Source organism: Pygocentrus nattereri, chromosome 14, assembly GCF_015220715.1.
Source record: "Pygocentrus nattereri isolate fPygNat1 chromosome 14, fPygNat1.pri, whole genome shotgun sequence".
NCBI classification, from domain to species: Eukaryota; Metazoa; Chordata; class Actinopteri; order Characiformes; family Serrasalmidae; genus Pygocentrus; species Pygocentrus nattereri.
Window position 1 is genome coordinate 5530001 of NC_051224.1, and position 27500 is coordinate 5557500.

The 27500-nt window shown below is 39.8% G+C and overlaps 1 protein-coding gene across 3 annotated transcripts in view; it reads right to left on the reverse strand.

The window, feature by feature from the left end:
* Positions 1 to 27500, reverse strand: part of zgc:63569 (choline transporter-like protein 2) — a 47971-nt gene that overhangs the window by 5150 nt on the left and 15321 nt on the right. For all 3 annotated transcript variants that reach the window (XM_037544797.1, XM_037544796.1, XM_037544798.1), the window contains exons 2-21: positions 24627 to 24675; positions 24441 to 24514; positions 20459 to 20543; positions 19122 to 19206; positions 18179 to 18289; positions 17994 to 18054; positions 15283 to 15406; positions 14328 to 14411; positions 14072 to 14184; positions 12215 to 12346; positions 11798 to 11897; positions 10199 to 10291; positions 7932 to 8022; positions 6527 to 6789; positions 6288 to 6382; positions 5242 to 5345; positions 3655 to 3728; positions 3474 to 3544; positions 1893 to 1978; positions 1367 to 1451 (exon numbers count right to left, since the gene is read on the reverse strand). In XM_037544797.1, the coding sequence (XP_037400694.1) occupies positions 1367 to 1451; positions 1893 to 1978; positions 3474 to 3544; positions 3655 to 3728; positions 5242 to 5345; positions 6288 to 6382; positions 6527 to 6789; positions 7932 to 8022; positions 10199 to 10291; positions 11798 to 11897; positions 12215 to 12346; positions 14072 to 14184; positions 14328 to 14411; positions 15283 to 15406; positions 17994 to 18054; positions 18179 to 18289; positions 19122 to 19206; positions 20459 to 20543; positions 24441 to 24514; positions 24627 to 24675 (1980 nt within the window). The remainder of the gene's footprint in view (positions 1 to 1366; positions 1452 to 1892; positions 1979 to 3473; positions 3545 to 3654; positions 3729 to 5241; positions 5346 to 6287; positions 6383 to 6526; positions 6790 to 7931; positions 8023 to 10198; positions 10292 to 11797; positions 11898 to 12214; positions 12347 to 14071; positions 14185 to 14327; positions 14412 to 15282; positions 15407 to 17993; positions 18055 to 18178; positions 18290 to 19121; positions 19207 to 20458; positions 20544 to 24440; positions 24515 to 24626; positions 24676 to 27500) is intronic.

Consider the following 27500-nt stretch of genomic DNA (forward strand, 5'->3'; position numbering starts at 1 on the left):
CCCCTTTAAGTGCCATCAGTCTGTTAACACCAACATGCATGCATGGCATAGGAACACACAGGAGCACCAAGTAGCAGAGCACAATGTAGAAACCAACAGCTACTGCACATGCTGCGCTGTTTTTAAAAATGGAAGGCTTTCACAATTCACTGATTAAGCCTAATTATAAAAAAAAATAATTAAAATTGACCTTGATAAATGAGCGATTTGCTTGACGAATATTTCTGAAAGGTCTATATTTTACATTCATTTCTTGTATTTTATATGGTGGTTGGTTAGTGTGGTGGGTAACACCTCTGCCTTCTACGCTGTAGACTGGGGTTCAATCCCCTGCTTGGATAAGCACCCTACACTATACCAATAAGAGTCCTTGGGCAAGACTCCTAACACCACCTTTGCCTGTAAGTCAAACTGTAAGTCGCCTGTAATTTCAAACTGTAAGTCGCTCTGGATAAGAGCGTCAGCCAAATGCCATAAATGTAAATATTCATCTTTTTTTTTTTTTTTTTTTATTTACACTCAAATATGTCAAAATCTTTTAAAGCCTATACATGTTTTATTTTTGTTCAATTAAAAACACGATTCACTCGTCGAAATAATCACTATATTACTTGACAACTAATAAAATCAACAGTTCCAGCGCAGAACATGGAATAGTTCATTCAATGCACTTTTGTGTAAAGTAGGAGCACTAATTTTGGCAAATTCTTTTGACTGATAACTAACATTCAATAATAAAAAAAAAAAAAAAAAAAAAAAAAAAAAAAAAAAAAAAAAAAAACACAACACACACACACACACACACACCGCAGCCCAACGTAACCGATATGAGAGTAACTGAATGCCTAACTTTAACAAGTGGCCTTACTGGGACTAGTTTGATCATACGCACAGTTTAAACAACAACCAGCATAAAGACAACAGCAGGCTAACGTAGCACTGTGTCACTTGGCTAAATATCCCAGTTGCAACTGTGCTGTAAACTACATTTAGAATGCATTAATCTCTGCTATAACCTTTCAACAGCAGCTCTGGTGTCATCAGTAAAAATGAAGTGGAGTTGCAGCCAGAGGAGTTTAAAGTCAGAACGCACACAGTTGTGCTTCACTAAGCAGGGCTATCAGAATAAGGTGCACTTTTGCACCCTCGTGTGTACAATATAAAAACAGCCCTCAAGTTCAATAAGAAACCTGCCTGTTCAAAAACCAATTATTTTTCAGGAATTAACTTTAGAACCAAAAGCAACGGTTCACCTTTTACGCACGTCGGTTAGCAGTTATCATTCATTTCCAAAATGCAATGCGTTTTAATTCAAAAAGGAACACACAACACGATTCTAAACATGGTATAAACGTCAAGTACTCACAGAAGCAGAGGAAAAGCGTGTCCACACACATGGCATACACACTGAAGAAGCCGTGCGCGATAAGGTAAGAGCCCACCACAATAGTCTGTGGAAAGAATGCACACAAAATGATGTGTTTACATACTCGTTCATGGATCTCACAACTATACACACCCTAGAGTTTATTCTGCCTCTGCTTGGTAGTTGCCCATCCTTAAATGGGACTTCCCAACATTCTGATTCACACACATGTTCCTCTACTTGTTGGTTGTTTATAATACTTGTGATCAGTTCATTTAATCTAATCGTCACAGATATTTAGAATGTAACTACAAACCGTTCCATCCACATCTTGGCTACAACACAACTGTACATTCTAGATCTTGTCAATTGGCTTTTACATTGATGTTGTATATTGCATATTTAGGCATTTCTATATTCTTATAGTAAATTACAGTAAAAGTACTTACAGTAAATTCTTATTTACTGTAAGTACGTGACAAAGACCATCATTGCTATTCTGCTTTGCAGAGGTTCATTCTCTCACCAGAATGGGCACCCAGTAGTAGTGCAGATTGGGCGCAACATCCACCCCTTTTGCTGTCCCAGAGAAGAAGAAGAAGGACATTACTCCTGAATGGAAAAAAGAGAAACGGCACACAAAAGCAGAACAGATTAATAAATCAACTTTTTTGCCACACTAAATTGAACTTCCTCGTGGGCCAGAAAGTCTATTCTAAAATCTGATTTAGAAGCTTACTCAAGAATGTAAATTACTTTTATATGCTATTTTTAATAAGTGAAAGAGCAACTAATGATTTCTTTACAGTGGTAGTGATGGGACCCAGGGGAGACTATGAGTACCACACAAACACACTGTCATTAACTACCTATCCAAGACCACCAGTGTACCTCCACATGGCTACTTGGTTTTATATGTAATGATGTAAAATGTTATATGTAGTGGTAAAAACTTTTTATTCAGTGTGAATATGATCAATGGCACAAGAATTTCGAGCACACCCATTAAGCACACCACAAAGAAGAGACCGCATAGGAGGTGATGTCAACTCACGCCACTGAACTGTGTGAACATATTGGTGAACAAAAATAAATAAATAAATAAATAAAACATTACATTTTGTGACAAACAGTTTATAATAAATAGTTCATACATCTCTTTCATTATTCAAGTCATGGTTTCCTCCCCTTTTAACAATCTGAACAGTTATTGGCCTAATATTTATGACAAAGGTTTGCATTAAAGACAGAAATTCCACATTCATCAGTGCTTATTCTCTCCATATCCTTCAGTGCTACGAGCAGATAAACCAAGGTTTTATCACAAACCCTATCCATGTTAAAAAGTCTTGCGATTTACTAAAGAGGAGCAATGTTCGTTTAGTGCCCATAAAGTTCAAGAGCGTGGTCATTGCTATTTTGTGCCATTGTCATGTTATTACTTTACTGACCCTTCAAGAGAAACATGTCATTTTTCATTTAGTCAGAGAGCAGCGTCACCTGTGGCAGTGGGGTGTTGAGTGCCTTTGCATCTACATTTACATCCACACTTTTAGCCTTGATAAATAAGAGGACGTGGTTCTTGTCATGTACTTTGCGCGTTGAGAGGGTAAGAGTAAATACAGACTTGATTATATCTACTATTTAACCGCTATGAAAAGCTAGCCTTAATATTGAACACTAACATGCCTGTATGGTACTGTTCTTGCTCAGAGATTGTTATTGCTGAAATCAACCAAAATTGAGTATCATTTATTTGTGAAAGGTCAAGCCAAACACCAAAGTGAACAATACCAAAGTGAAAGTCTGGACATACTGCTGCCAGAACCAAAGAGAAAAAAAACAAAACATTGCTCTAACATTGCATATCCATAGAATCAACTTCTATATTTAAAAAAAAAAAAAAAAAAAGATTTACATCGGGCATTTACTGAGCTGCTAATGTTGATTATTGAGATGCATCTATGGGCGTTTGCATAAACATTCATAACTGGTAACCTCTCCCACTAGCATAAACCCTCTGTAGAAAGTGGTGCCTATTTTAGTAAATCTCCCCTGGTGTCTTGTGTGGTAATTATTACTAATAAAGCAACATCCCTTCACTTACCCACAATCCCCACAACAAGGAGTTTTCCTAAGAACAGCAAGAAGTCTGTAACCTTATCCAGGACAGCCACCCTAGAAAGAGCCAAGCAATGAAGACAGTCATTAAAACAAAAAACGTCATAGTGACAAATAAGATTATAGCTAACCACACAGTTTGTTCATGTGTGACTGGCTCCACCCACCTGATCACATTTCTCATCAACAGGAAGAAGGCATCTCGGGCAGAAGTGCAGAAGTTTTTACCATAAATAGCGCACTGGGGAAGCACAGAGAGCATGCATGTGTCAAACATCTACAATGAACATTCCTGATCAAAACCGAATTCAGTACACAAATCAGCTGACAATCGAAATGGAAAACCAAAAGAATGTTTTGTATACATATGCCAAAAGTCACGGGACAGGAACTAGTATAGGTATAGGACCCCCTCTAGCACGGTGAAGTGCCGTAACTCGACGTGGCATCAAGTCCACAAGTGGACGCAAGACTGGGGGGCGGGTGGGGTGTTGGGCCATGCCGTTTGGATAGCCACCCACAGCTCTATGGTATTTGTAGGTGCAGGACCTCGGGTGCGAATGGACCTCTTCACCACATCCCATAAATGCTCGATTGGATTCATGTTCCGCGAATGTGCAGGCCACACCATTCATCAGAACTCTCCAGAATGCTCCTCGAACCAATTCTGGACAACTATGGCCTGATGGCACGGTGCTTTAGCCTGCTGGACCCTCACTTCATTTTTGGGGTCCATGAACATCTGCAAACGGTCACTAAGCAGTGAAATGCAGTGGTCACCACACAACGTCGTGTTGAGGCGGACCAGTGCATCCAGCCCATGTCATAAGAACACGCCCCATGAACATGTTGCTAACTGGACCCTAGAGGACTGGCAACCTCAGGAGCCCAGGTGAGGTGCTGTGTCCAGTGTTGTCACATTAACAGGCACACTGGTGGGTCTTCTGCGCCCATATCCCATGGAAACTACAGAAGCTTCACAACCTGCATGTGCATGTGTGGCCTCCTGCATTGAATATGGATGTGATTTCTGCCAGAGTTGCTGGTCTGTTCACACAGACAATTCTAGTCTGATGCCACATTCACAATCATTAGGCACCTGTGGGCAGCAATGCCTTCTAGTACCTATTCCCGGTACACACATGACACTGTGGATCGATAATACCCATACAACATTGGAAATCTTATCTGTCCGGCATGCACTATAATGCCTTGTTCAAACTCCAATAATTCGCTAATAAACGTCGCTTTGCCATGAGCTCGCTGACCAGCGTTCAACCTCACCTCACAAGGTAAGACCTCACAACGTACACAGGTGTGGGCATTCCCAAGCCGCTCCCTGAGGTAATGCCACCTTAATCAAATCAATTTACATATTGCAATTCCAGGTCTTGTGGCCCATCAGTATGTAATTTGTGATTTTTAAATGCTTTTTAATCAATTAAATAGTGTTAACAATGCTTTAAAGGTAATGATCACCAGGTGGAATTCTTTATGGTTTCCCAAAAGCATCTAAAACTACATTCCAGAACGCCTCCACTATAACAACTAAAAAAAGCAAGGTGTTTTATTATGTAATGGGGAGATCACTTTGGAACGGATTTGTGGGCAGAACACGGCTTTAAAGATATAGCTAACACTACACCTGTAGCACCAAAGCGACTTGTGCAGCCCGCATGCTAATAGCGCCAGACTGCAATGCGGGAATTCCATATAGTGTTCTGAAACTTGTTTAAATGTGCTGTCACACATACCATGATGTAAGCATTCCTGTTGAGAAACTTGATGAACTTCTCCAGGCACCAGAAGCAGCACTTAAGGCAGCAGAGCAGGAACTTGGCAAATTTGTTTTCTGCTCCTATGTAAACAACACATAACCAAAGACTCTCAGTTACCCTTAATTTAGTCCCTCAGCCAAGACATGCTCGTTTTGTTTGTTTTCTTAAGCCTGATTCTTAGTGAATTAACATATAGAAGCATTTTGGTGCACTCTGAGAATGAAATATAGGGAACACCACAAATATGCCAATACATATGTCAAAAACTACTGCTTTCCAGCCTTTAGATCTACTGCTTACCAAAGTCAATAGGTCATTGTGTGCAAATCTTCACAGGCATAGGATTTTCCCTTCACCTCAACAATTATTCTAAAAAGTTTATATTATGAATGTTATCTGCCAATAGGCCTGTACTGACTGCATAATGTGTCATGTATGAACCCTGATGAGGTGTAGTTTTTAGATCGTTGCCGATCTCTCAGCAGACATGCAAACAATAATTTACACATTTTAACATTTTCCACTACCATTTGAAAGTCACTTAAGAAAGAAATCCTAGATGTGAAAACAAACACTGGTTTCAAAACTTTTCCACATGTACTATACTATGGGTACATAAAGGACCATGATCTGTTACTGGGGGAGGGGAATCTTCTTCAAAGTTCTTGTTGTTGACTGCAGAGTTAAAAATGAAACTCTTCCAATCTGCAGGATTCACAAGTAGCATGTTTATCATTCAAAATGCCGTATTTTGCAGAAAGGTGTGAAGTCTGCTTATCAAATCAATGATGTGCCTGTATGTGATGAGTCAGCAGAGGGCAATTAGTCCATCAGTTTTTTTTTTTTTAAACTAGGGCCAGTGCCAGATCACAGTCTAAGGCAAACGTGATTATTTAGGCCTGCAATTTGCGTTATGCTAAACAGGTGGGTAAAAGTTTTCAATGCTGCTTTCTCTCTTGGTTACAGTGCAAAACTAAAGAAGCAAACAAAAAATTGCGGTGTCTGCAGGTATATTAACTTACCTTTGAGTTTGTGGTCCAGGTACTCCAGCAAAACCCTGATCACTTGGATGATTGACAAGATGAGAGAGCCAAATGCAAGAGTACCTGTGTGATACCTACACACACCAGTGCACAAATACACATACATGAGGGCATTAAAAGACAGGTATAACTGGATTATGTACAGGACACAAAACAAGTCTGTCAACACATGAAGAAAAAAAAAAAAAAAAAAAAAAAAAATCAACTTGGCTGCATACCTGAGAGCTCTCCCAAGAGAAGCAAAGACTGGGCAGGCTGGGATATCGTCAGGCTTGTTGAAAGCCCAGTAGTATGAAGCAAAGGCTCCTGCAAGGGTCATTTGGCCCAAGGCAGTCACAAAGTTGGCACACCAGAAGAAGAGGAAGACATTGTAGAACTGAAGGAAGATTAGGTACTTGTGGTAATGCGATTCTCCACCATAGAAAGCGAAAAGGCACTGGGACTCTGGGCAGTCTTTTTTCATGTCCGAGTCCGTGTAGTTCTGAAACCGTCAAAAGAACAAAACAGTTTAAGACGCTGGTATTTGTACACAAGCCCTCAACAGCATGTAGCTGCTAATAGTGGACAGTATCAGGTTATAATTCAAATTTCTGATGGTTTTGGGTTGTCGCAGTAATGTAGGCTTATTAATGGATGTTCCTTCACTTTTAATAAGAACCATTTTTCATCCAATATATTTATTGTGCAAAACAGTAAGAATAAAACTATATACAGATAATCCTATAATATTACTTTCTAACAATGGCCCAGTGGGCCCAGCAAAGACTGTCCTTAAATGTTGCTTCATGTATTCATCTTTTGTACAAATTAAATTCCGCAGTGAGCGTGTGTATTGTGTAACAAATGAGATGAAGCATCAAGTACATGCAGGTGCCTGAGTGCATCTGCTGTATCATTTAAGGAGGAACAATAAGTTCGGATAAAAAGACAACTTCAGCTTTGTTGATTTTCTCAAGCTATTTGTCTCATATGTGCATCCCATAAACTCATGCCTCTGATGCTCAGGCACGGTCATATTTTCTGGCACTTCATCCATCATCCAGTACTAGTAGGTGCTATTACAGTTCTCAATTCCACAATTTTGGACAGCATGCTCTGCTTTTTTTTTTTAGTGATACTTTTTTTAATCCCACAAACGGGGAAATTCCACCTCCGCATATAACCCATCCATGAAGTGAAACACCACATACACACTAGTAAATACACACACACACTAGGGGACAGTGAGCACACTTGCCTGGAGCGGTGGGCAGCCCTATCCACAGGGGGTTGGGGGGTTAGGTGTCTTGCTCAAGGACACCTCAGTCATGTGCTGTCGGCACTGGGGATCAAACCGGCAACCTTCCAGTCACAGGGCCAGTTCCCCAACCTCCAGCCCACAACTGCCCCCTTTAAATTTAAGGCTCGTCATATTGTAAATGTGCAAATAAAAGTCTTTCACTTCAATTTTTTGATGAAATAAGGGAAAATTAAGAGCAGCCATCATAACTAATGTTGGTCTAAGAGTCTTGTAACGGTATCCAATTCAAATTATTAGAACCGACTATGAATGACCGCTATTAAAATAAGAATCTTTTTCCAACAGAACTTTTCAATCGAGTGTCTGCGTAACTGAACACTCACCTCAGGGTGGCAGGTGGTGTTTGAATGAAAGCACGCCTTGCTGCCCTCGTTGAACACTCTGTACACAGGTTCATTAGAAGTGGAGAGGAAGCTGAGGAAGGCTGTCAAGGGCCAACACCACAATTTCTGACCAAAGTCTAACAATCACTGTGAATTGCTGCCATGAACTAATCCCAGTTCTCCTTTTACTCCAGCCTAATACTGCAATCACTGCAGCATTTGCAGAGTTACTACATCCCTGACTTTCTTCTTGGCATAAATGCTAAAAGAAAAGTTCTGTACTGTTTTTAGCTTGCCATTCCATCACTGCATGCCTTTTTGGAGGGGCAAGGGATCAAGTCACTCTAAATACACACTGACCGGCCACTTCTTCAAGTACATCTCCTTGTTTCTACACTCAGCTGTGGTACAGAGATGTTTAAGAACTGATACACTCATACAGCACAACACACACTGACATGCCACCACTATGTCAGGGTCACTGCAGTGCTGAGAATAATCCATCACCCAAACAGTACCTGCTCTGTGGCGGTGCTGTGAGGGTTCTGAATATTGAAGAACAGGGTAAAGGGGGCTAACGAAGGCCCACTAACACTTCATTAGCACGCTCATGTCCAAGGTTAGGGTGTCCCAGTTCTTGTTGAGATCGAGGCGTAGGGTGAAGTGTTAGGGCTACATGGCCCTCCAAGCGGAGGTTTTTCAGAGACTCACTCCAAACAGAGTGTAATGAGGAGAAAAAAGTTAATAAAAAAAAAAAAAAAAAAAAAAAAAAAAAAAAAAAAAAAACACACACACATCATGACCTCAGCCTTTTAATCACTGTAGAATTGGCGGTGGGAGATAATGAATAATTGCCTTTTTGAAAGCATATGATGCCCTAAATGTAACTACAGCCCAGTAGCGAGGCCGCTGAACTTTACCCTACTCTGCCATCACTGAAGGCGGCCAGGGTCGCTTACAGAGCAGCGCTAGTAGCTGTTCATTTTTAATTTATTAATTTTTTTTTTGAGGGTTGTCCCATTTTGTAGGGCAAACACTTCCCCTTGTTAGGGGTTAGCAGTTAGGGTGAGACTCGAAAACAAGGGGTGGGGTAAAAAGAAGAAATGGGATTGGGCCCCAAGAATGCAGAGCAACTACAAAGAGCACCTAAGTGGAGCTGATATAATGAGAAACGGTGTAAATGCATGGAAGTGTGCTTAATGAAGTGGCCGGTCTGTGTACACTTCAGCAACCAAACTTCCCCAAAACTGACTGCGATCTGATGCGATAGCTTTTTTTTTTTGAAAGCTGAAAACAATGCTGGACATTGTTTTTAGGGAAGCCTAAAAACCTAGAGACACTTCCAAAAGTGACATTCAAACAGGGCTGTAAGTACTTCATCTAACACATATGGCTTTAGTACGTTTCCCTGCTAGCTTGCTAGTGAGCAATTAATGGCAACACAAGCTAGTAACAACAAAAACAAAAAAACAAGAACCAGCGTAGGTGTTCCGAAAACCAAAGTTTAAGCTTTAGGTATAAAATAGAAAACATTATTTACAAAGTTCATACATATCATCCATGGATTTAAAAAAAAAAAAAAAAAAAAAAAAAAAAAAAAAACTAACAGCACTGCAACATTTGCATAGCTAGCTAATTAGCTCATAAGGCTAGCCTAGCTAAAAGTTAGTAAGTTCCTAATTATAAAACTTCTGTTTTATAAAACTGGTCTTCTGCTTGTATTTCAAAAAGGGCCAAGACTACCCTGGTTCAACTTGCGAGATGCCTGTTGTTGTATGTTTCAAAGCAGACACCCTGTATTGTAAGTACATCATTTATTTATTTATATTTCAATATTTTTATTCATTCTTTTTTTTCTCCTCCTGTCCGATGTAACCCTCCTGCACTTTTGATGTTATTTGTTACTAATATTTGGAAACAAAAAAAATGCTTAAATTTAATAAATAATCAATCAGTATTTTGCTCCTCCCCCTGGTCCTCACAATTGGGCAATGTGTGTCCATGTTGCCATGCATTTAAGGAAGAGCATCTTAGACAGCTAGGTAGTACTAGCGCAGGTCTCTTGTAACAACTTTAAGTTAGATATCAAAGTCATGTATTACTAAATCCAAAACTATAATCACAGATTTTCAGATTGACCTGAGACGTGTTAAAGCGCCAACACGTCTTACATCTGAAGTCATCAACATTTCACACAGCTTGAGATCAGAACAAAAGACTGGAATAACACAGGACAGTATGGGCAGAAAGACTGCATTCAAGGATACACCGCTGTGATGGTCCAGTACGCAATGACGACAGCCAGGAGAGCGAAGGTAAACAGGGGATAAAACAGGGATGACATCACATGACCAATGGCCCTGTAAGAGTGAGGAACACAGCAACAGTTGACTTTCTTATATACACACACACACAGACACACACACAGACACACACACAGACACAGACCAAACCAAATTTTTACCAGTAGGATGAGGGTTACTTTGGGTTTTGGGTTGTAACTTGTCAAAAACTACTGTAAACAGTACAGATGCTCAGTGATGGGGCTGAAAAATGAAGCGATTTTACATTCAAATAGAAAATTTCAAAAACACAAGATCTGCTATTTTTAATATTATACTTCTATTTTATTATATCTACATTATCAACTACACTGGATTAAGTTTTTGGAAGCAACCTAACCCTTGTGTGCTTTTTACCTCAATAGTTAACTGGCAGTCAAGTATACTATGTCCAGAGCTCAAGCCTTAAGCCAGAAAAGGCAGATATTACGGTCACCACGGCCAAAATATTACTGTTATTAACCATGTTATTAAAAAAAAAAAATAATCACAACATTAATCAGAAAAATTACAATCAGATATTTTCCCCAAGCCATCCAGCCCTATACCATGAAACCAGAATCATATGGGTATCAACAGGTTACTTGACTGATGTAGTCAGACATTCGTGATGTCCAGAAGAGCAGAATGTTTAGGTGAACAGCACACCAAGTATATTTACTTTCACCAATTTAGCCAAGTATAACGTATTTACTCATCACTACAAACAAAGTCTCATAACTCTCTTAAAATATAAATCATTTAATTGAAGCGTTGTTTAATCATGTGCATACCTAAATACACACACAGTGTAATATATATATATATATATCTCTGTGTGTGTGTGTGTGTGTGTGTGCGTGCGCATCGGTCTCCAACAGTTTCTCTAATCAGATCCCTCGAGATGACCATCCACACTGTTATGTGCAAGTGATCAGATCGGCTTTGTGTGTCCAGACATCAAACTATCCGCATGGGTTGCTGGTGTAATAATGTAGGCGTCAGTAACGACGCAGCTATACTGGTGACGTGGATTTCAAGCGTGGATGCAGGAGAGATGGAGGTGCATCCTTCATCCTGGTTGTCCAAACGCCTCAAAATTCTCATGCAAGTATGAATCTTTAGAGCTCTTCCATTACTCTGGATTTAACATTGACATTTTGAAGGGGATTTGAAATGCCATTCCCATCAGATTTTTACATGAATTTTAGTCTAGAGGCTCTGTTTGCTCAAATTGGATTTCGAGGTGTCTCTTTGTCATTATCGCGTTGGGACATATCTCTTTATACAATCTGGATGTACCAAAAATAGATTTGGGCTGTCATTCTGAATATAGCTTAAAAATACCTTTAACACCGTTGGGTTTCTGGTTTACAAGTTTTTAATCTACACTGTGCTAGTTATAATGGTATGCAAAATAATTGATTCATAACATTTGTTTTTAATATAGTCACAGCTTAGAAGCAGAAACAGCTTTACAATGACAACTTTATGATATGATGACTAAGACCGGATGCCACAACATAAACTGTGAACACCATGTACCTGCTTGCCTCTTTGATGAGAGCAATGGCGATTCTGATCCTGTTTCTGAGGAAGATGAGCAGCAGGATGATCACCAACTCCACTATGGCCAGAATGATTACTGTACAGAAAGACAGAGAAGTGCTCTTATATTTGAACTGCAAACGCTGTAGTGCATTCATACCACAGTGCCCATACCATATGCATACTGCCTGCAGTGTGACAAACCAGCTACAAGGGGAGGTTCAGTCCTTTGGCACTTCAAGAAAGTCAACATTTTTATCCGTTCTTGATTCTGCCACACCTGAGCCCAGAGATTGGCAATCTACAGCCTGCGACAGCCTGGACTAGGTTTGTTTGGACATGACCTAGCAAAAAGTACTGGCTGGCTGGCTGGGAGTTCCTCACGATTGGAAGTTTCTGCTCCGAGATACTCACTGAAGGCCAGCCAGGTCTGTCTGATGTGAAGGTACACGCTCAAGTCCATCTGGAAGCCCAGCTCCCTGAGGGTGATGTTTGCACCAGGTGCATTCTTCAGATGAACATACTCTATACTGCAGTGGATGATACCTGCACACAACGTAGCCATGAGAGAAAGAGTAAAATAAACGTAACTGTGCAGCAGAGCCTACACAACGTAATACAGGGATGACAAAAGGACACCAGGGTCACTATCATAAACACAAAATATTATGAAAACACAAACCATCAATAAAAAACCAAACTACTTAGCAGTGGAGATGTAAACGATTAACCGATAACCGGCAAATAAAAATTGGATGTGTAAAATTATAAAGAATGCTGTTGTATAGGACCATGGTTTTTTGTTCTGCTTTAGATGTTTAGAATGCAGAGCTTTCAGCAACCCATAATTATAATCTCCAGTTAATGCAATAACTATAATAAGCCAGTCAGTTTACAAATAAGAATGTTAGGCTCAATCCCATTTCACCCCTTGCCCCTACCACTTAGCCCTTAGCTCTCCTTTTTGTGCATTCTGGTTGAGATAGAGGGGTAGGGCGAAGTGTTAGGGCTACACGGCCCTCCAAACTGAGGTTTTTACAGACTCACTCCAAACGCAGCAAAATGGCTACGCGTGCCACCAAAGAAATCCACAAATGTGGGTATTTTCTCCACTAAAAAACCTGTTTTATCCTAGTTTGTCATTTCAATGTATTATGGTTGTTTTCTTTATAACGAGAATGCGAAGGAAGGAATAAATAAATAAATAAATAAATAAATAAATAAATAAATATCGCTAATATTGTGCTAATGTCCTGGTAGCTAGCTAGCTAACTTTCCCATTCCACCTTAAATAGTCCAGCATTTCTGATGCCTGAAACACCAGAATGTAACTGCTGCTCCAAAATTCAAACAAGACGTTGGTGAATAGCTTCAGAGTTGTAACACCCAAGAATTAGCGGTGGGTGGTGATAAATAACTGTCTTATTACATTACATTACATTACATTTAGCAGACGCTTTTATCCAAAGCGACTTACAAATAATGAGGTACATAGAACAAACATAGCCAGGCCTTAAAGGAGGCCAAGGGGTAATAGCGGGGTAGAGAAGGGAAGGAGGGCAAGAAGGAGATGAGGTTGGTAGTGGTAAGATTTGCAAGAGGCGATTAGAGCAAGTGCTCCCTGAAGAGCTCTGTCTTCAGGAGTTTCTTAAAAATAGCGAGGGACGCCCCTGCTCTGACAGCGGAAGGTAGCTTGTTCCACCATTGGGGAATCAAGTATGAGAACAGTCTCGATTGCTTTGTGTGAATGTTTGGCAAAGCTAAGCGACGTTCATTGGAGGATCGCAGCGGCCGGGCGGTGCTGTAAGCCTTTAGTCTTATAGGCCCTCTCTGAAGGCATATGCCCTAAATGTAACTGAAGCCCAGCAGTTAGTAGCTGAACTTTACCCTCCTCTGCCATCCCTGAAGATGGGCCAGGTCGCACTACAGAGCTCCACTAGTAGCCTGTTAATGAAGCAATGTGGTTTTTTTTTTGGTTTTTTTTTTTTTGAGGATTGTAACTCCAAGGGTGACACACGAAAACAAGGGGTAGGGGTTAAAAATAAGAAATGGGATTGGGCCTTAGTTTAATATTTACCCAAGTTTGGCAGGTGTGCTTTAAAGTCCACAACCTCTCTGAACAAACAACACTGCTGTGCTGACTTGCTATTGCTGAATTTGCAAAAGTCATCAGAATCCACTGTGCTTTCGATTTCACTCTGACACAAAGGGTTCTTTTTGCTCTTTATATGTAATATAGAGCAAAACGTATGTAGAGATGCTGGGCTGTACCGTATCCGATGACAAGGACAACCAGGATAATCATGATCCAGACCATAATGCCAGCCAGGAACCTCAGCAGCACGATGAAGATCAGACTCAGGACAGTCGCTATTACAAGACCGCTGAAAAAACAAAACCAAGACCAAGGATATCGGTCACAGCTCGACAAACACAAACCAACAAAGATCAACATACAACAACTAAATATCAAACAATACCAAAGTTGGACATAACCTGATAACAGAACACCGCAGGCTTTACTTACATGACAATCCAATACCATGACTGTGTGTAATCCTCAAAGATCTTCATGACCACCATACGAGTCTCAATTACTATTGTGGCATTCCTGCGAACATTAAAAACACCCAGACGTGTTTTTAGAACTGCTCAAGGAGTGACAACCAGACACATCACTAGTTTTCAAGGCTACACAATATAGGATATTGCATACTAAAATGATATATATGTTGTAATTGTGATATACCTGGTGTTAAAAACACTTGCGGATTAAAAGTGTGACACACTGCATTATTTTGAACAAAATTATTTATTTTGATTGATTCATTAAAGGACCCACATAGATGCTCAGCCTTCAGCTATATCAGTGCTACAAAAGCCAAAATAGAGATAATGAAAAACTAATGATCTATTGTGTAGCCCTTCCAACTTTACATCATCTTTATGTAAAAACTTGTTGAGGTGCACTTTCTAAATTAGGAAAACAGAAATGGCTAGAACTCATTAAGGTTGTTATACACCAAACATAACACAAATTAAAAGCCACAAAACTTAAATATGTAAAATCTAAATTTATTGGAAACTAAACTTTTTTTTCTATCATTCCAACCCCTTATGAGGACAGATTGGAATGCTATTATTACCATGTTTAGGTTTAATGATAAGTGGATAACTACAGCAACATAATAAAATATATGTTCAAGCTGTATATCACTAAATGTTATACTTTCAAATAACATTTAAATCATGCATAATGAATGAATGATTGTACTGTACAATGGACTACAAAAAAAAAGTATGCTTTTCCCCCTTATTTTAATTTTTAGATACTGAAAAGAATCTTAATCTGGTCTCATTCCTGACCTTGACATGGACTCCTCTTATGATGTTATGTAAGGCCTGTATTTATCCTTGTGTGTGTGTGTGTGTGTGTGTGTGTGTGTGTGTGTGTGTGTGTGTGTGTGTGTGTGTGCGCTCACTTTACTGCAGGCAAGAGGTCACTGGCCTTCCTGTTTTGGTTTACGCCATCATCAAACGTGGTCTGATTTCCTACAGTGATCTCATTCCCCTTCAGGCCCAGAGCTGGGAAACACCTACGAGTGACTGAGAGATAATGAAAAGTTTATGGATTGTTATAAAAAGAGTCAAAATACATTGTGTGTGTAAAATGGTGGATATAAAGTGGATATATTGCCCTTAAATAACAAAAACAAATGTCTGATGACTTCTATTCTTCCACTGTACATTAAATACACTAGTGTTCAAAATGTCAAAATCATTGTTTAAAAAGTTAGAAATCACTATTTAAAGTGTACTTATAGTAAAGCTTCTGCTAGCTGTGTAGGGAGAATTTAGAGTCATCAAACCCCATGTGATAAAAAATAAAATCAAAGAAATACATGCACGGTCAAAACCCCAATAAAATTTTATTTGCATAAACCTTAAAAAGACCAGTCCCTGCAAAATATGTAGTGTAGTAAACAGAAAATTAAACCTTGCTCTACTCAATGTAAGGACACTAAATGTTAAAACACTGCTGATTCAAGAGGTTATTAAGAGAGATTTTAGGTTTCTGTCAGAAACGTGGCTTAGGGATAACAGCACAGCAACTCTACTTGAAGCTGTTCCTGAAAACTACAGATTTACGCATACAGTAAAACAAGGCAGACGAGGAGGAGGAGGAGGAGGAGGAGGAGGAGGAGGAGGAGTGGCCTGCATGTACAATGATGACTAACTGCAAAAATACTACTATTGGTGAATTCATGTCTTGAGTATGCTGCAATCAACCTTTTTAGTGATACTTCTGTGTTAATAATTGTAATATACAGACCTCCAAAGCAAAATAGTAACTTTGTTAGAAATTGTGGAATCATCATCAGTTGCATCCAGTAACTTTGATAAGATTATTCTGTCTAGTGACTTTAGCATTACTGTCTGGATTGCCAATATGCAAGTTATAGAATTCATTAGACTTCTAGAGACATTTGATTTTAAGCAGCATGTGGTCAGCTCTACCAACAAGCTAGATCACATCCCGGTCATTGAGGGCTTAACCACAAATTTGTCCCAAATCTCTGATGTTTTCAGATCAGATAATTTCTGCATTTTCTTTCAAGTCAAGTTCGCATGATTTATCTTCTAAAATCTGCAAAGTGTTTACAATTCATCTGCAAAATAAACTGGACCTGATATGACAGGGTGTAGCTCAGCTGACAAACAAGCTCCTATAACTGTTCATGGTAAGCCACCTACATCAGTGACTTCTTTCTCTGTTATCAATGCTCAGGAGCCAACAACTGTTGTAAACAAAAGTTCATCCACATGTGATCTTGACCCTGTTTCCTACTTCATTCCTTAAGATGGTTTTTGACTGTTCACAATGATGTTTTAACTGTTGTAAATTGTTCTCTGTCAACAGGTGCTTTTCCAGTTACTTTTAGAACTGCCTTGACGAGGTGGGGAAAAAAATAAAAATAAAAAAAATAAGCATTGATCATCTTTCTGTACTAAATAATTCTAGACCAATTTCAAACTTACCTTTTCTAAGTAAAGTTTTAGAAAAAAAAATGTTTGCAAACAACTAAATGCATATTTAATATCAAACAATTTATATGAGACGTTTATGAGGTTTTCATTCTAACCATACTACAGAGACAGCATTGGTTCACGTTATGAATGACCTCAAGCTGAATGCTGATGCACAAAATCCTAATCTGGTTTTATTAAATCTTTGGGCAGCTTTTGACACCATTGACCACAATATTTAAATCTAGTGTCTTGAATGTTGTGTCGGCCTCTCAGGCACAGTTTTAGAACTGTTTCTCTCATATTAAGTAATAGGCAGTTCACGGTTTCCCTTGGAAATCATTCATCACAAAGATTTGACATCTTGTGGAGTTCCCCAAGGTTCAGTTTTAAGGCCTTCACTTTTCCATTCTATACATGCTACTTCTATGTGATGCCATTAGGAAGCATAATATAAATTTTCATAGCTATGCTGACACACAATTACACATTACCATTCCTTCTGATAATTAAGACTCTGTAGACAGACTAACCAGCTGTGTGTCAGATATTTCTCAGCGGATGTCGCACAATATTCTACAATTAAATCATGAAAAAACAGAAATACTGATCATTGGTACAGAAACTCTGAGAAAGCTGCTTAAAGAGAAACTTGGTTCTGTAGCTTCATATAACAAGCCTGAAGCATGAAATCTGGGTGTGATCTTAGACTTTGAGTACTAAAGTAGCTTTTTGTCCTTTGAGAAATATTGACAACAAAATACTATTAAAAGTTCTGCTACAGTTTTTAAGGTTCTAAATGACCTTAAAGCACCGCTTACATCACAGAGTATCTGACTGTTTATGTTCCAGCACGTGATCTAAGATCTGCAGATAGTGGCCTTCTACAAATACCTGCTGCAAAACACAGAAAACATGGAGAGACTCTTATTATGCTTCTAAACTGTGGAGCTCAGTTCACCTTTTACGAGATAATAATAATAATAATAATAATAATAATAATAATAATAATAATAATAATAATAATACCACCAGATACTGAACATTTATTATTCAATCATGTTTACCCTTTTGAACATGTCATACCTTTCCATTACTCCCAATAATTAAAAGGCACAGATAGTGCTCGAAGTATAGAAATCCATTAAAGAAAAAGGCAGCTTACATGGTTTGCTAGCGATGAGCACTGCAGGACAAAGTTGGTTTTTCAGGATTTCCTGGACTGTCTAGAGAGAGAGAGAGAGAAAAAAAAAAAAAAAAACCCACAAAGGAAATTCAAACATGCAATTCAAAACAGCAAAACCATGCCCAAAAAAAATTATTCACATATCACACACTCCCTTCACTTACCTGGGTCTTCACATCTTCTTTACAGAACGTCTTGTAGTACGCCCAGTCCTTTTCATTATTTCTGACACTTAATAGGCTCATGGAGCGATCAGGACACTTCTCCACACATAGCTAACAAAGGGGGGAGAGAGCGAGAGCACGAGAGCGACAGCACGAGAGCGAGAGCACGAGAGAGAGAGAGAGAGAGAGAGAGAGAGAGAGAGAGAGAGAGAGAGAGAGAGAGAGAGAGAGAGAGAGAGAGAGAGAGAGAGAGAGAGAGAGAGAGAGAGAGAGAGAGAGAGCACGAGCGCGAGAGAGAGAGCACGAGCGCGAGAGAGAGAGAGAGAGGCACAATAATATTGACTTTTCTGTAACCCTTACATTCACACTTTGTGGCCTATGTAACCACATTTTGTAAAAACACAGGCTCGCCACACGCTTTTGGCAAGTTAGAATATTAGAATATCTGTATATATATGTGGTGGTTGGTTAGTGTAGTGGTTAACACCTCTGCCTTCTACACTGTAGACTGGGGTTCAAGCACCAATACACTATACCAATAAGGGTCCTTGGGCAAGACTCCTAACACCACCTTAGCCTACCTGTGTAAAATGATCAAACTGTAAGTCGCTCTGGATAAGAGCGTCAGCAAAATGCCATAAATGTAAATGTGTACATTTAAGACCATAATACTGTAAACTGTGATAAAAGGTTGTCAGTACTGCATGTTTTATGTAAACTCACATTTACTTAAAAAAACCTTCAACATAAATATGCCAAAGCAAGGTTAAGTTGTCTGTTAGCTGATTGCATGTTGAAGCTGATTCTAATTGTACATCCCTATTAATAAATAAAGGACTTTATTGATGCAATAAGTCCCATCAGTCAGTCAGCTACCAGTCACCCTGAGCTGAGGAAAGTGAACAATGATGAAAGACAGAAAGAGGACTGAATGGGCACATACCTGGGTGGTAGGACACTGAAACTGCACGAGGACTACTGGATTGGCACATTTCAGGATGTTGAAGTAGAACAAGAAGGGTTTATTTCTAATGAAGTAAATAAATAAAAACCATTACGTTCTCATAGACAGACACAAGTATATGTCCACAGGGTTATAAGTACAAACCAACAGCAGAGAGACAAATTAATGGCACATGGATGGATAAATGGATAAATGAATGTCAGGCTGACAATTTGATTTATGATATTAGGATCATGATTCATAACTGAAATGAAGAAAAATAATACTGATTATGCAGATGTGGGTTAGCATGACATGGCATATATTGGCCAATATTGACAACCTGTGGATTTATAGAGTAACTGTTGGTGAGTTTATTTATTTATTTATTTTAAAACGGCATTGCCGGAATTCAAACTCGCAACGCACTCGTTCGTTAACAGAACACAAGCTTGGACAGACACCCCTTTTCAGAACCCCCACCAGTTGAATTATAGTACAGCAAGAATGAACTGGAAAATCTGAACACAAAACACACGATCATGTGGCATGAGAGACGTGACGAAAAATTAGAATAAATTTGCACAATTCTACGTTTCTGACGTTTATTTCAGTTGTAGAAGTACAACAACTGAAAGCAAACAAATCATATCAGTCAATGATGCACTGTTCAAGAAAAAAAATACTGATTAATTAAAGTCAAACCTAAAATATGAATCGAAACCGATAAAATTTCATATTATCAGACTTTTAAGGTCTTAGTTTGGGTCAAGTTGACCTTTGGTGCATTAGATGGCATAATTAATGTAATGCAGATCCACAATGTGGATCATATTTCTGCATCATAACACACCGTCATTATGTATTGTAAGAGGGACGACCAAGGAAAATGGGGTAAAGTGTAAGCCCCAGATTTATCAATGAGATATAAACTACTCTATGATCTATGACACTAAGCATTTCGCCAATTGCTGTTTAGAAAGTGAAAGGTTTTCCCATTTTTACTTGATATAGGCCTGGACTGCAGGCAGCAAATGCAGCTCTCCAACAAATGTGGTTAAATAAATACTCCTACAAATGTTGACCTTTTTCTCCTTCAACCGACCATGGTTATATGTAACAGAAAAATATGATTATTTTACACGAAGGTTTGAAAGTTATAGCACAATCAACCACAGAATTATACAGGTTAAAACAAGAAGGGTCACATCCGTCCCCGGCCACCAGCACCTCTACTCACATGTGCTAATCCATGCTTTCCATGTGATCTACAGGTTGCTAGCACGCTTATTAAGGTCAGGATTAAAATGTGAAGATAATCGAGTGTATTCACTTACTCCAGAGGAGTTCCAACTTGCCCACAGAACTCCCCTCTGCTGCTTGTGGGATAGATCACCTTCCTGGGGTCACCCTGAGACCATGCTGGAGAAGAGTAAAGAGAAACATGAGCTGTGACTAGGGCTGAGTATCAAAATGGCAATGACTGAAACTTCTCTTTTTTCTGATACCGCCCTCTCTTTTCTTGCACATTCATAGGCTGAGAAATCTGAAAGAAATCAGAGTAAGAGTTCACATGCACTGAGAAACCTGATTACTGAGCTAAACTCCAGCTCTCATCAGATTTCTTAATCGGATTTCTAGATCGTAGTACAGTGTTTACATGACCATCTGAACAATCAGATAACTGCAGAAATCCAATCATGATCAAATTATTGAGCATATGTAAAACGCACTCACTGACTGGGAACACAAGCAACACATATAGCCTAACCATCTTTCAGCCAGCCAGAAACGGAAAACCGCACTGGCATCTTTCTGCCACGGCTCTATACAGAAAGAGTCACTGCAAATCTGCCACATACAATATAAAAACACGTGTGCCTGTTAAAAGCTTCAAATGCAGCATGCAACGTCTTTCACAAGCTTCAAATGTCTGCGTTTTAATCTAGTGTCCAAAATAAGTTCACAGCTTAGCAATAATGTGCTATTAAAAACCCTTTTATGGGAAATAAGCAGTACTATAGGAGGTTTTTTTGACATTCAAGGCCTGCTCTGAAGGCCTCTCTCGGATATTCTGGGCTTGCTTTTGAAAACTACAAATAAACAGACTGCCTGAGTGCATGTATCCTCAAGAAGAGCCTCAAGAAGACAAGCATAAAATACTAAACATCATTTACACAAGTCAATTTTGCATAGCTTGAGACCAAATAGTGAATTGTTGTGAACCTTCTTTAAAACTGAATATTGCTTGGTGTGGGTGACCAGCATTTAGGTTGATCAAGAAAGGTTCATTTTTTTATAGGTTTTTTTTTTCCATAAAACAAAGGAAAGGAAGCCCTGCTTCAGTTATTAAACTGCTGTTCAAATCAAATTTTATTTGAGAGCACCTTTTACAACTGATGTCACAGAGCAGCTTCACAGAATTCCAGTAAAGACAAAGTTTTGACATGAATGTAAAACCCCCAGGTGAGCAAGCCAAGGGCGACAGTGGCAAGGAGAAACTCCCTCAGAGCTGAGGGAGAAACTTTGGGAGGAACCAAGGCTCACAAGGGGGGTCCCATCCTCCTACCTATAAAATTGACCAAAAAAAAGAGAATGTAGAAAAAAAAATGCTGAAGGGCCGATTCAAAGGACTTCTACTGAGTGTACTACTGTATTAAGCCCAGACTGTTATCCTCCTTCCATCAAAAGCTAAACGTGTTTGCGTCCACAGAGAACAGACTGTGAGAACCATTTCTGCAATCTCGATCTGAAACTGCTCAGAGCACAAATGTCAGTGGTCGGTCTGTGGCTTGTGTTTAAGGGCATGTGACACTGGTCTAAACCCGTCGTTTTGTTTTTACATAAAAAATAAAAATTAAAAAAAAAGAGAGAGAGAGAGAGAGAGATCTAGGTTTACTGAACAAATTCAATATGTTATTTTAGGATTAATCTCAGTCTGAAAGCATGGACCCATAAATACACTGCTCAAAAAAATAAAGGGAACACTTAAACAACACAATATTATTGAGTTTTATTATAAAACTCCAGGTAAATCAAACTTCTGTGAAATCAAACTGTCCACTTAGAAAGCAACACTGACAATCAATTTCACAGCTGTTGTGCAAATGGAACAGACAACGGGTGCAATTAGCAAGACGCACTCAATAAAGGAGTGGTTCTGCAGGTGGGGACCACAGACCACTTCTCAGTACCTTTCTGCTTTCTGGCTGATGTTTTGGTCACTTTTGAATGTTGGTGGTGCTTTCACACTCGTGGTAGCAGGAGACGGACTCTACAACCCACACAAGTGGCTCAGGTACTGCAGCTCATCCAGGATGGCACATCAATGTGAGCTGTGGCAAGAAGGTTTGCTGTGTCTGTCAGCGTAGTGTCCAGAGGCGGGAGGCTCTACCAGGAGAGAGGCCAGTACACCAGGAGATGTGGAGGAGGCCATAGGAGGGCAACAACCCAGCAGCAGGACCACTACTTCTGCCTTTGTGCAAGGAGGAACAGGAGGAGCACTGCCAGAACCCTGCAAAATGACCTCCAGCAGGCCACAAATGTGCATGTGTTAGAAACCGACTCCATGAGGATGGTATGAGGGCCCGACGTCCACAGATGGGGGTTGTGCTCACAGCCCAACACCGTGCAGGACGCTTGGCATTTGCCAGAGAACACCAGGATTGGCAAATTCGCCACTGGCGCCCTGAGCTCTTCACAGATGAAAGCAGGTTCACACTGAGCACGTGTGACAGACGTGACAGAGTCTGGAGATGCCGTGGAGAGCGATCTGCTGCCTGCAACATCCTTCAGCATGACCGGTTTGGCAGTGGGTCAGTAATGGTGTGGGGTGGCATTTCTCGCCAGAGGTAGCCTGACTGCCATTAGGTACTGAGATGAGATCCTCAGATCCCTTGTGAGACCATATGCTGGTGAGGTTGGCCCTGGGTTCCTCCTAATACAGGACAATACTAGACCTCATGTGGCTGGAGTGTGTCAGCAGTTCCTGCAAGATGAAGGCATTGAAGCTATGGACTGGCCCGCCGGTTCCCCAGACCTGAATCTGATTGAGCACATCTGGGACATCATGTCTCGCCGCATCCACCAACGCCACATTGCACCACAGACTGTCCAGGAGTTGGCGGATGCTTTAGTCCAGGTCTGGGAGGAGATCCCTCAGGAGACCATCCGCCACCTCATCAGGAGCATGCCCAGGCGTTGTAGGGAGGTCATACGGGCACATGGAGGCCACACACAATACTGAGCCTCATTTTGACTTGTTTTAAGGACATCACATCAAAGTTGGATCAACCTGTCGTGTGTTTTTCCACTTTAATTTTGTGTGTGACTCCAAATCCAGGCCTCCATTGGTTAATACATTTGATTTCCATTGATTTTTGTGTGATTTTGTTGTCAGCACATTCAACTTTGTACAGAACAAAGTATTTAATGAGAATATTTCATTCATTCAGATCTAGGATGTTATTTGAGTGTTCCCTTTATTTTTTTGAGCAGTGTAAATAAATCCATCCTTTATCCCCATCCCTTTCACATTTTACATTCTTTATCAATCCCTTAGTTTTAAACAGGCTGTTTATATTATGCCTTTCAGACTGACATGTCAAAAACCTCTGCTTTGCCATGTGGCTCATTCAAAAAGCCGACAGGACTGAAACACTCCTTAAACATCATGTTAACGGGTGGTGCTAACCTGCTGTAGGCTGAATAAATCAATCACTGCGAAAACAAACAGGCCATTTCTGCAACCTAGATTTCATACATAACCTGAATGGACTGGAGAGTGAACGAAACATTTTAACAATGTTTGCAGTAATATGCAGGTTTAGACACCCAGTCATATTACATGCTTTGTTGATTTGCTGATATAAAATAAGTTGGATAGTGTAGTGGTTAACACCTTTGCCTTCTACACTGTAGACTGGGGTTCAATCCCCGACCAGGGCAGGCACCCTACACTATACCAATAAGGGTCCTTGGGCAAGACTCCTAACACCACCTTGGTCTACCTGTGTAAAATGATCAAATTGTAAGTCGCTCTGGAAAAGAGCGTCAGCCAAATGCAATAAATGTAAATGTAAGATAAAACATTAACATACTGGAAAATAAACCTCTGCCCCCCAAATTGAGTCAAATAAACAGTAATTGGGAGCGAAACGAGGAGAAGTGTGTTGTGTGTAGGACTTATTTTGACAGATATTTGACCAGGGGCATTAAAACTTTTGCATTCAACTGAAGACCAAACTTTTTGCCCCTCTCAAAAAAAAAAAGCAAGCAACATTGCCTACGATGTGATATGAAGGGTTTGAATCGACTCACCTAGTATTCCCACGGCAACATAGCCCACTATGGCTATGATGAAAAGGATGCAGCAGATAATGTCTGTGCAGCCTCTGCAAGAGAGAAGGACACAGTACTGAGATCTTCTGTGTTTTGTAGTTGAAGCAAACAAAAAACATGCCTAACCAGCATTCTGACCAGTCTGACCAAACACCCGTTGTTTACCTGTTTTGAATGGGTCCTTTGAAGTTGGGGTCATATTTCCTGGGCTCACCTGTGCAAGCAAAAGAGAAAGACAGTAAGGGGAAAGACCTGCAGAGGAGGCACCATTTAAAGAGAGTAGGGCTGTCATTGGATTGTAAGAGTAATCAGGTAATGGGCTGATTATTTTATATACTGATTAAATCTAATAATCTGTGTTTAAAAAGGACAACAAAAGGACGAACTAGGACACCTTTACACACCGATGCATTTGGACAGGCCTTTTATTAACAATTATTAATAAATCAACAAGTTTATTTACATATTTTTTTATTCATCAAATATAAAGTAACAGTTCATCAGCATTTGTAGAAAAATTTCAATTGATATTTTTATTGTACTCTAGTACACATAAATGATGCTGTGCTAAAATACCTGCATTTTATTGTAATTGGATCTCTGTGCAAATAAATATTATAGCTCTCTGTAACGCTAACACAGCTGGATTTAATCCCTATTCCTAGATTTTACATATGTGTATTAAGACCGTGCAATAAACCATATTTCTATCATTATTGTGATAAACTTGTCATTTAAGGCTGCGATGACAACGGATCAAGTTACCTCACACATGCAGTGCCAAAGTGATGTAATCAGACTGCCACACAGCGTCAGAAGCCCAACAACCCCCTCCCCCCCGGAGCTGTACAAGGAATCGTTTTTATATTGAAACCATGCAACTTTCTAATCGCAAGAGCTTCCATTTTAATAATATCTTACTTTATTCAACCTTTTTAAGTGGGGAAATTTCACCTAACAGCACAGAGTTTGTGAACTGGCAGCTTTTCTCATTTTTATTCTAAAAATAAACACTTGTAGCTCCCATCAAACCGAAATATTTCACCCCACGTTTGATTTAGTATACAAATCAAACAACATTTGTAAATTATGGCAGCTGCTGTTTCTCTACACCTAGCAGAAAAGGGCGAATGCTGCTTTAAAAGGCGGAGTGGAATGGAAGTGGACCGTGCCTTAAGGGGAGATTACAGCCTGTTTTCACAATGTGAGCTGCACGAACACGCCTAGCAACTGAATTTGCAGCCAAGTGAGAAGACACGCCTCTGCACGGAGATCACGTTAGAAATACAACCACAAAGTCGTCGCCCACACAAACATGAACACATCTAGACTTAAGGCCCAGCACACTTCCGTCCTGGGGCACAGAGCCGGGACACTAGTTTGCATAGGAGGTACAAAAGTGTTACAAAAGAATATCAACGCTGATCTGGGAACAGTCCACAACTTTCACATGACTCTGGACAGAAGTACGTGAACTGATGAGACCTGAGCCGAGAGCAGCAGCTTTTCCTCTCGATTTCACAAGCAATAAATTGTTGACCATCATATAAAACCTAACTCCATGTCTTTTGTCTCCTTTTTTAAATAAATAATTTTTTTTTTTTTCCCCACACCATTTGGAAACGGTACTGGATCTCTACACTGTGTGAACATGACCACAAAATAATCGACACAACCACCATTCAAAATAAACTCTTTACAAAAACCTACATAAAATGCTAAAACCATGTTTTTTTTGCCCAGCATGAAGTTCATATTTTGAAGATACATAACAGCTGAATTTCCATCCAAAGGATTTTTTTTATGTTTTACCACTTCAGAAAGCTCAATGTACGCTATGAAATGAAAATGGTCTAATATTTAATGAATGTTAACTTTTTTTTGTTTTCTGTTCAACTTAAACTGGCAAATTGTTTGTCAATACTTGAAATGTTGGAAAACCTATAACGGGAGCCAACCCCTCCAAGATAAAACACACATTCAAGGATATGTTCAGAGACTGGACCAGAAAACAGGAGAAAAAAAAAAAAAACCCATGTTGGTGCAGTGAGCCAGCCGGCCAACTCACTAACCATAACCTGTTAGCACAGGTAGCACAGACACACTATATAACGCCATGGTGAAGTCACTCATGACCCGTCTCCCGCTCCATCAAACCCTCCCAGCTCATTTAATCTCCCAACAAATCTGCTGCATGAATGGTACACGTTTGCTATAAACTACTTTCTGAACGGTATAAAAAACGCTGAGGATGTTCGTCGAGCTGTGCATGACGTCTATTAAACGGGCGCTCAGGTCTGGTCCAGATGACCTAGAGAATCTGACGGTCTGAACTTTTCAGCATGGTAGATCGCCAGGACTACGACTGGGCACCCCTGCTGTAGAGAACGCATGTCTACAGTGTATTCTGCCAAAACAAAGACCAAAATTCATGCACCATGTTGACTAATAGCTCAGCTAATAGATCAGATAAAAACGCACATCTCAATAAATACATGGATAATAAACAAGTAACGTTCAAAATTGTTGTTTTATGTGTATTACTTTCCTTCTGTCAGCATTCCATAGATCCAATTATTTTTGGTGCTATGTGGAACCTTTTTCTATATTCTATATAGAAATCGAGAAGCGAAACCTTTGAAGAGTGAAGTTCACAAAAAAAAAAAAAAACGTTTTCTGATGTGAAAATACTACTTAGACGCATTTGTATAGTTCTTCAGTTAAATAAATTAGAATCATCACCAACTTCTCTGTGTTTTAAAAGTAAGATTAAACTCATGGACAGGCATTTTTTAATGTTTTACCACTTCATGAGTGGTACAGATTCAGGAGGACACGCCAATTGCACTTCTATCCTGAACAGACTTGCATTATTAATAGCACATGGCATGTGGCTGAGAGGGCTGCAGGCCTGTGTGCTCTTAACAGCCTTTTTACGGTACAGTGCGGACAGTGGCACCAAAAAGGCAGCCTGGCGTTACAAGCAAGCAAGTATGTAGTGAAATAAAACTCTAACGTAAACTCCACTACCCAGTAGTC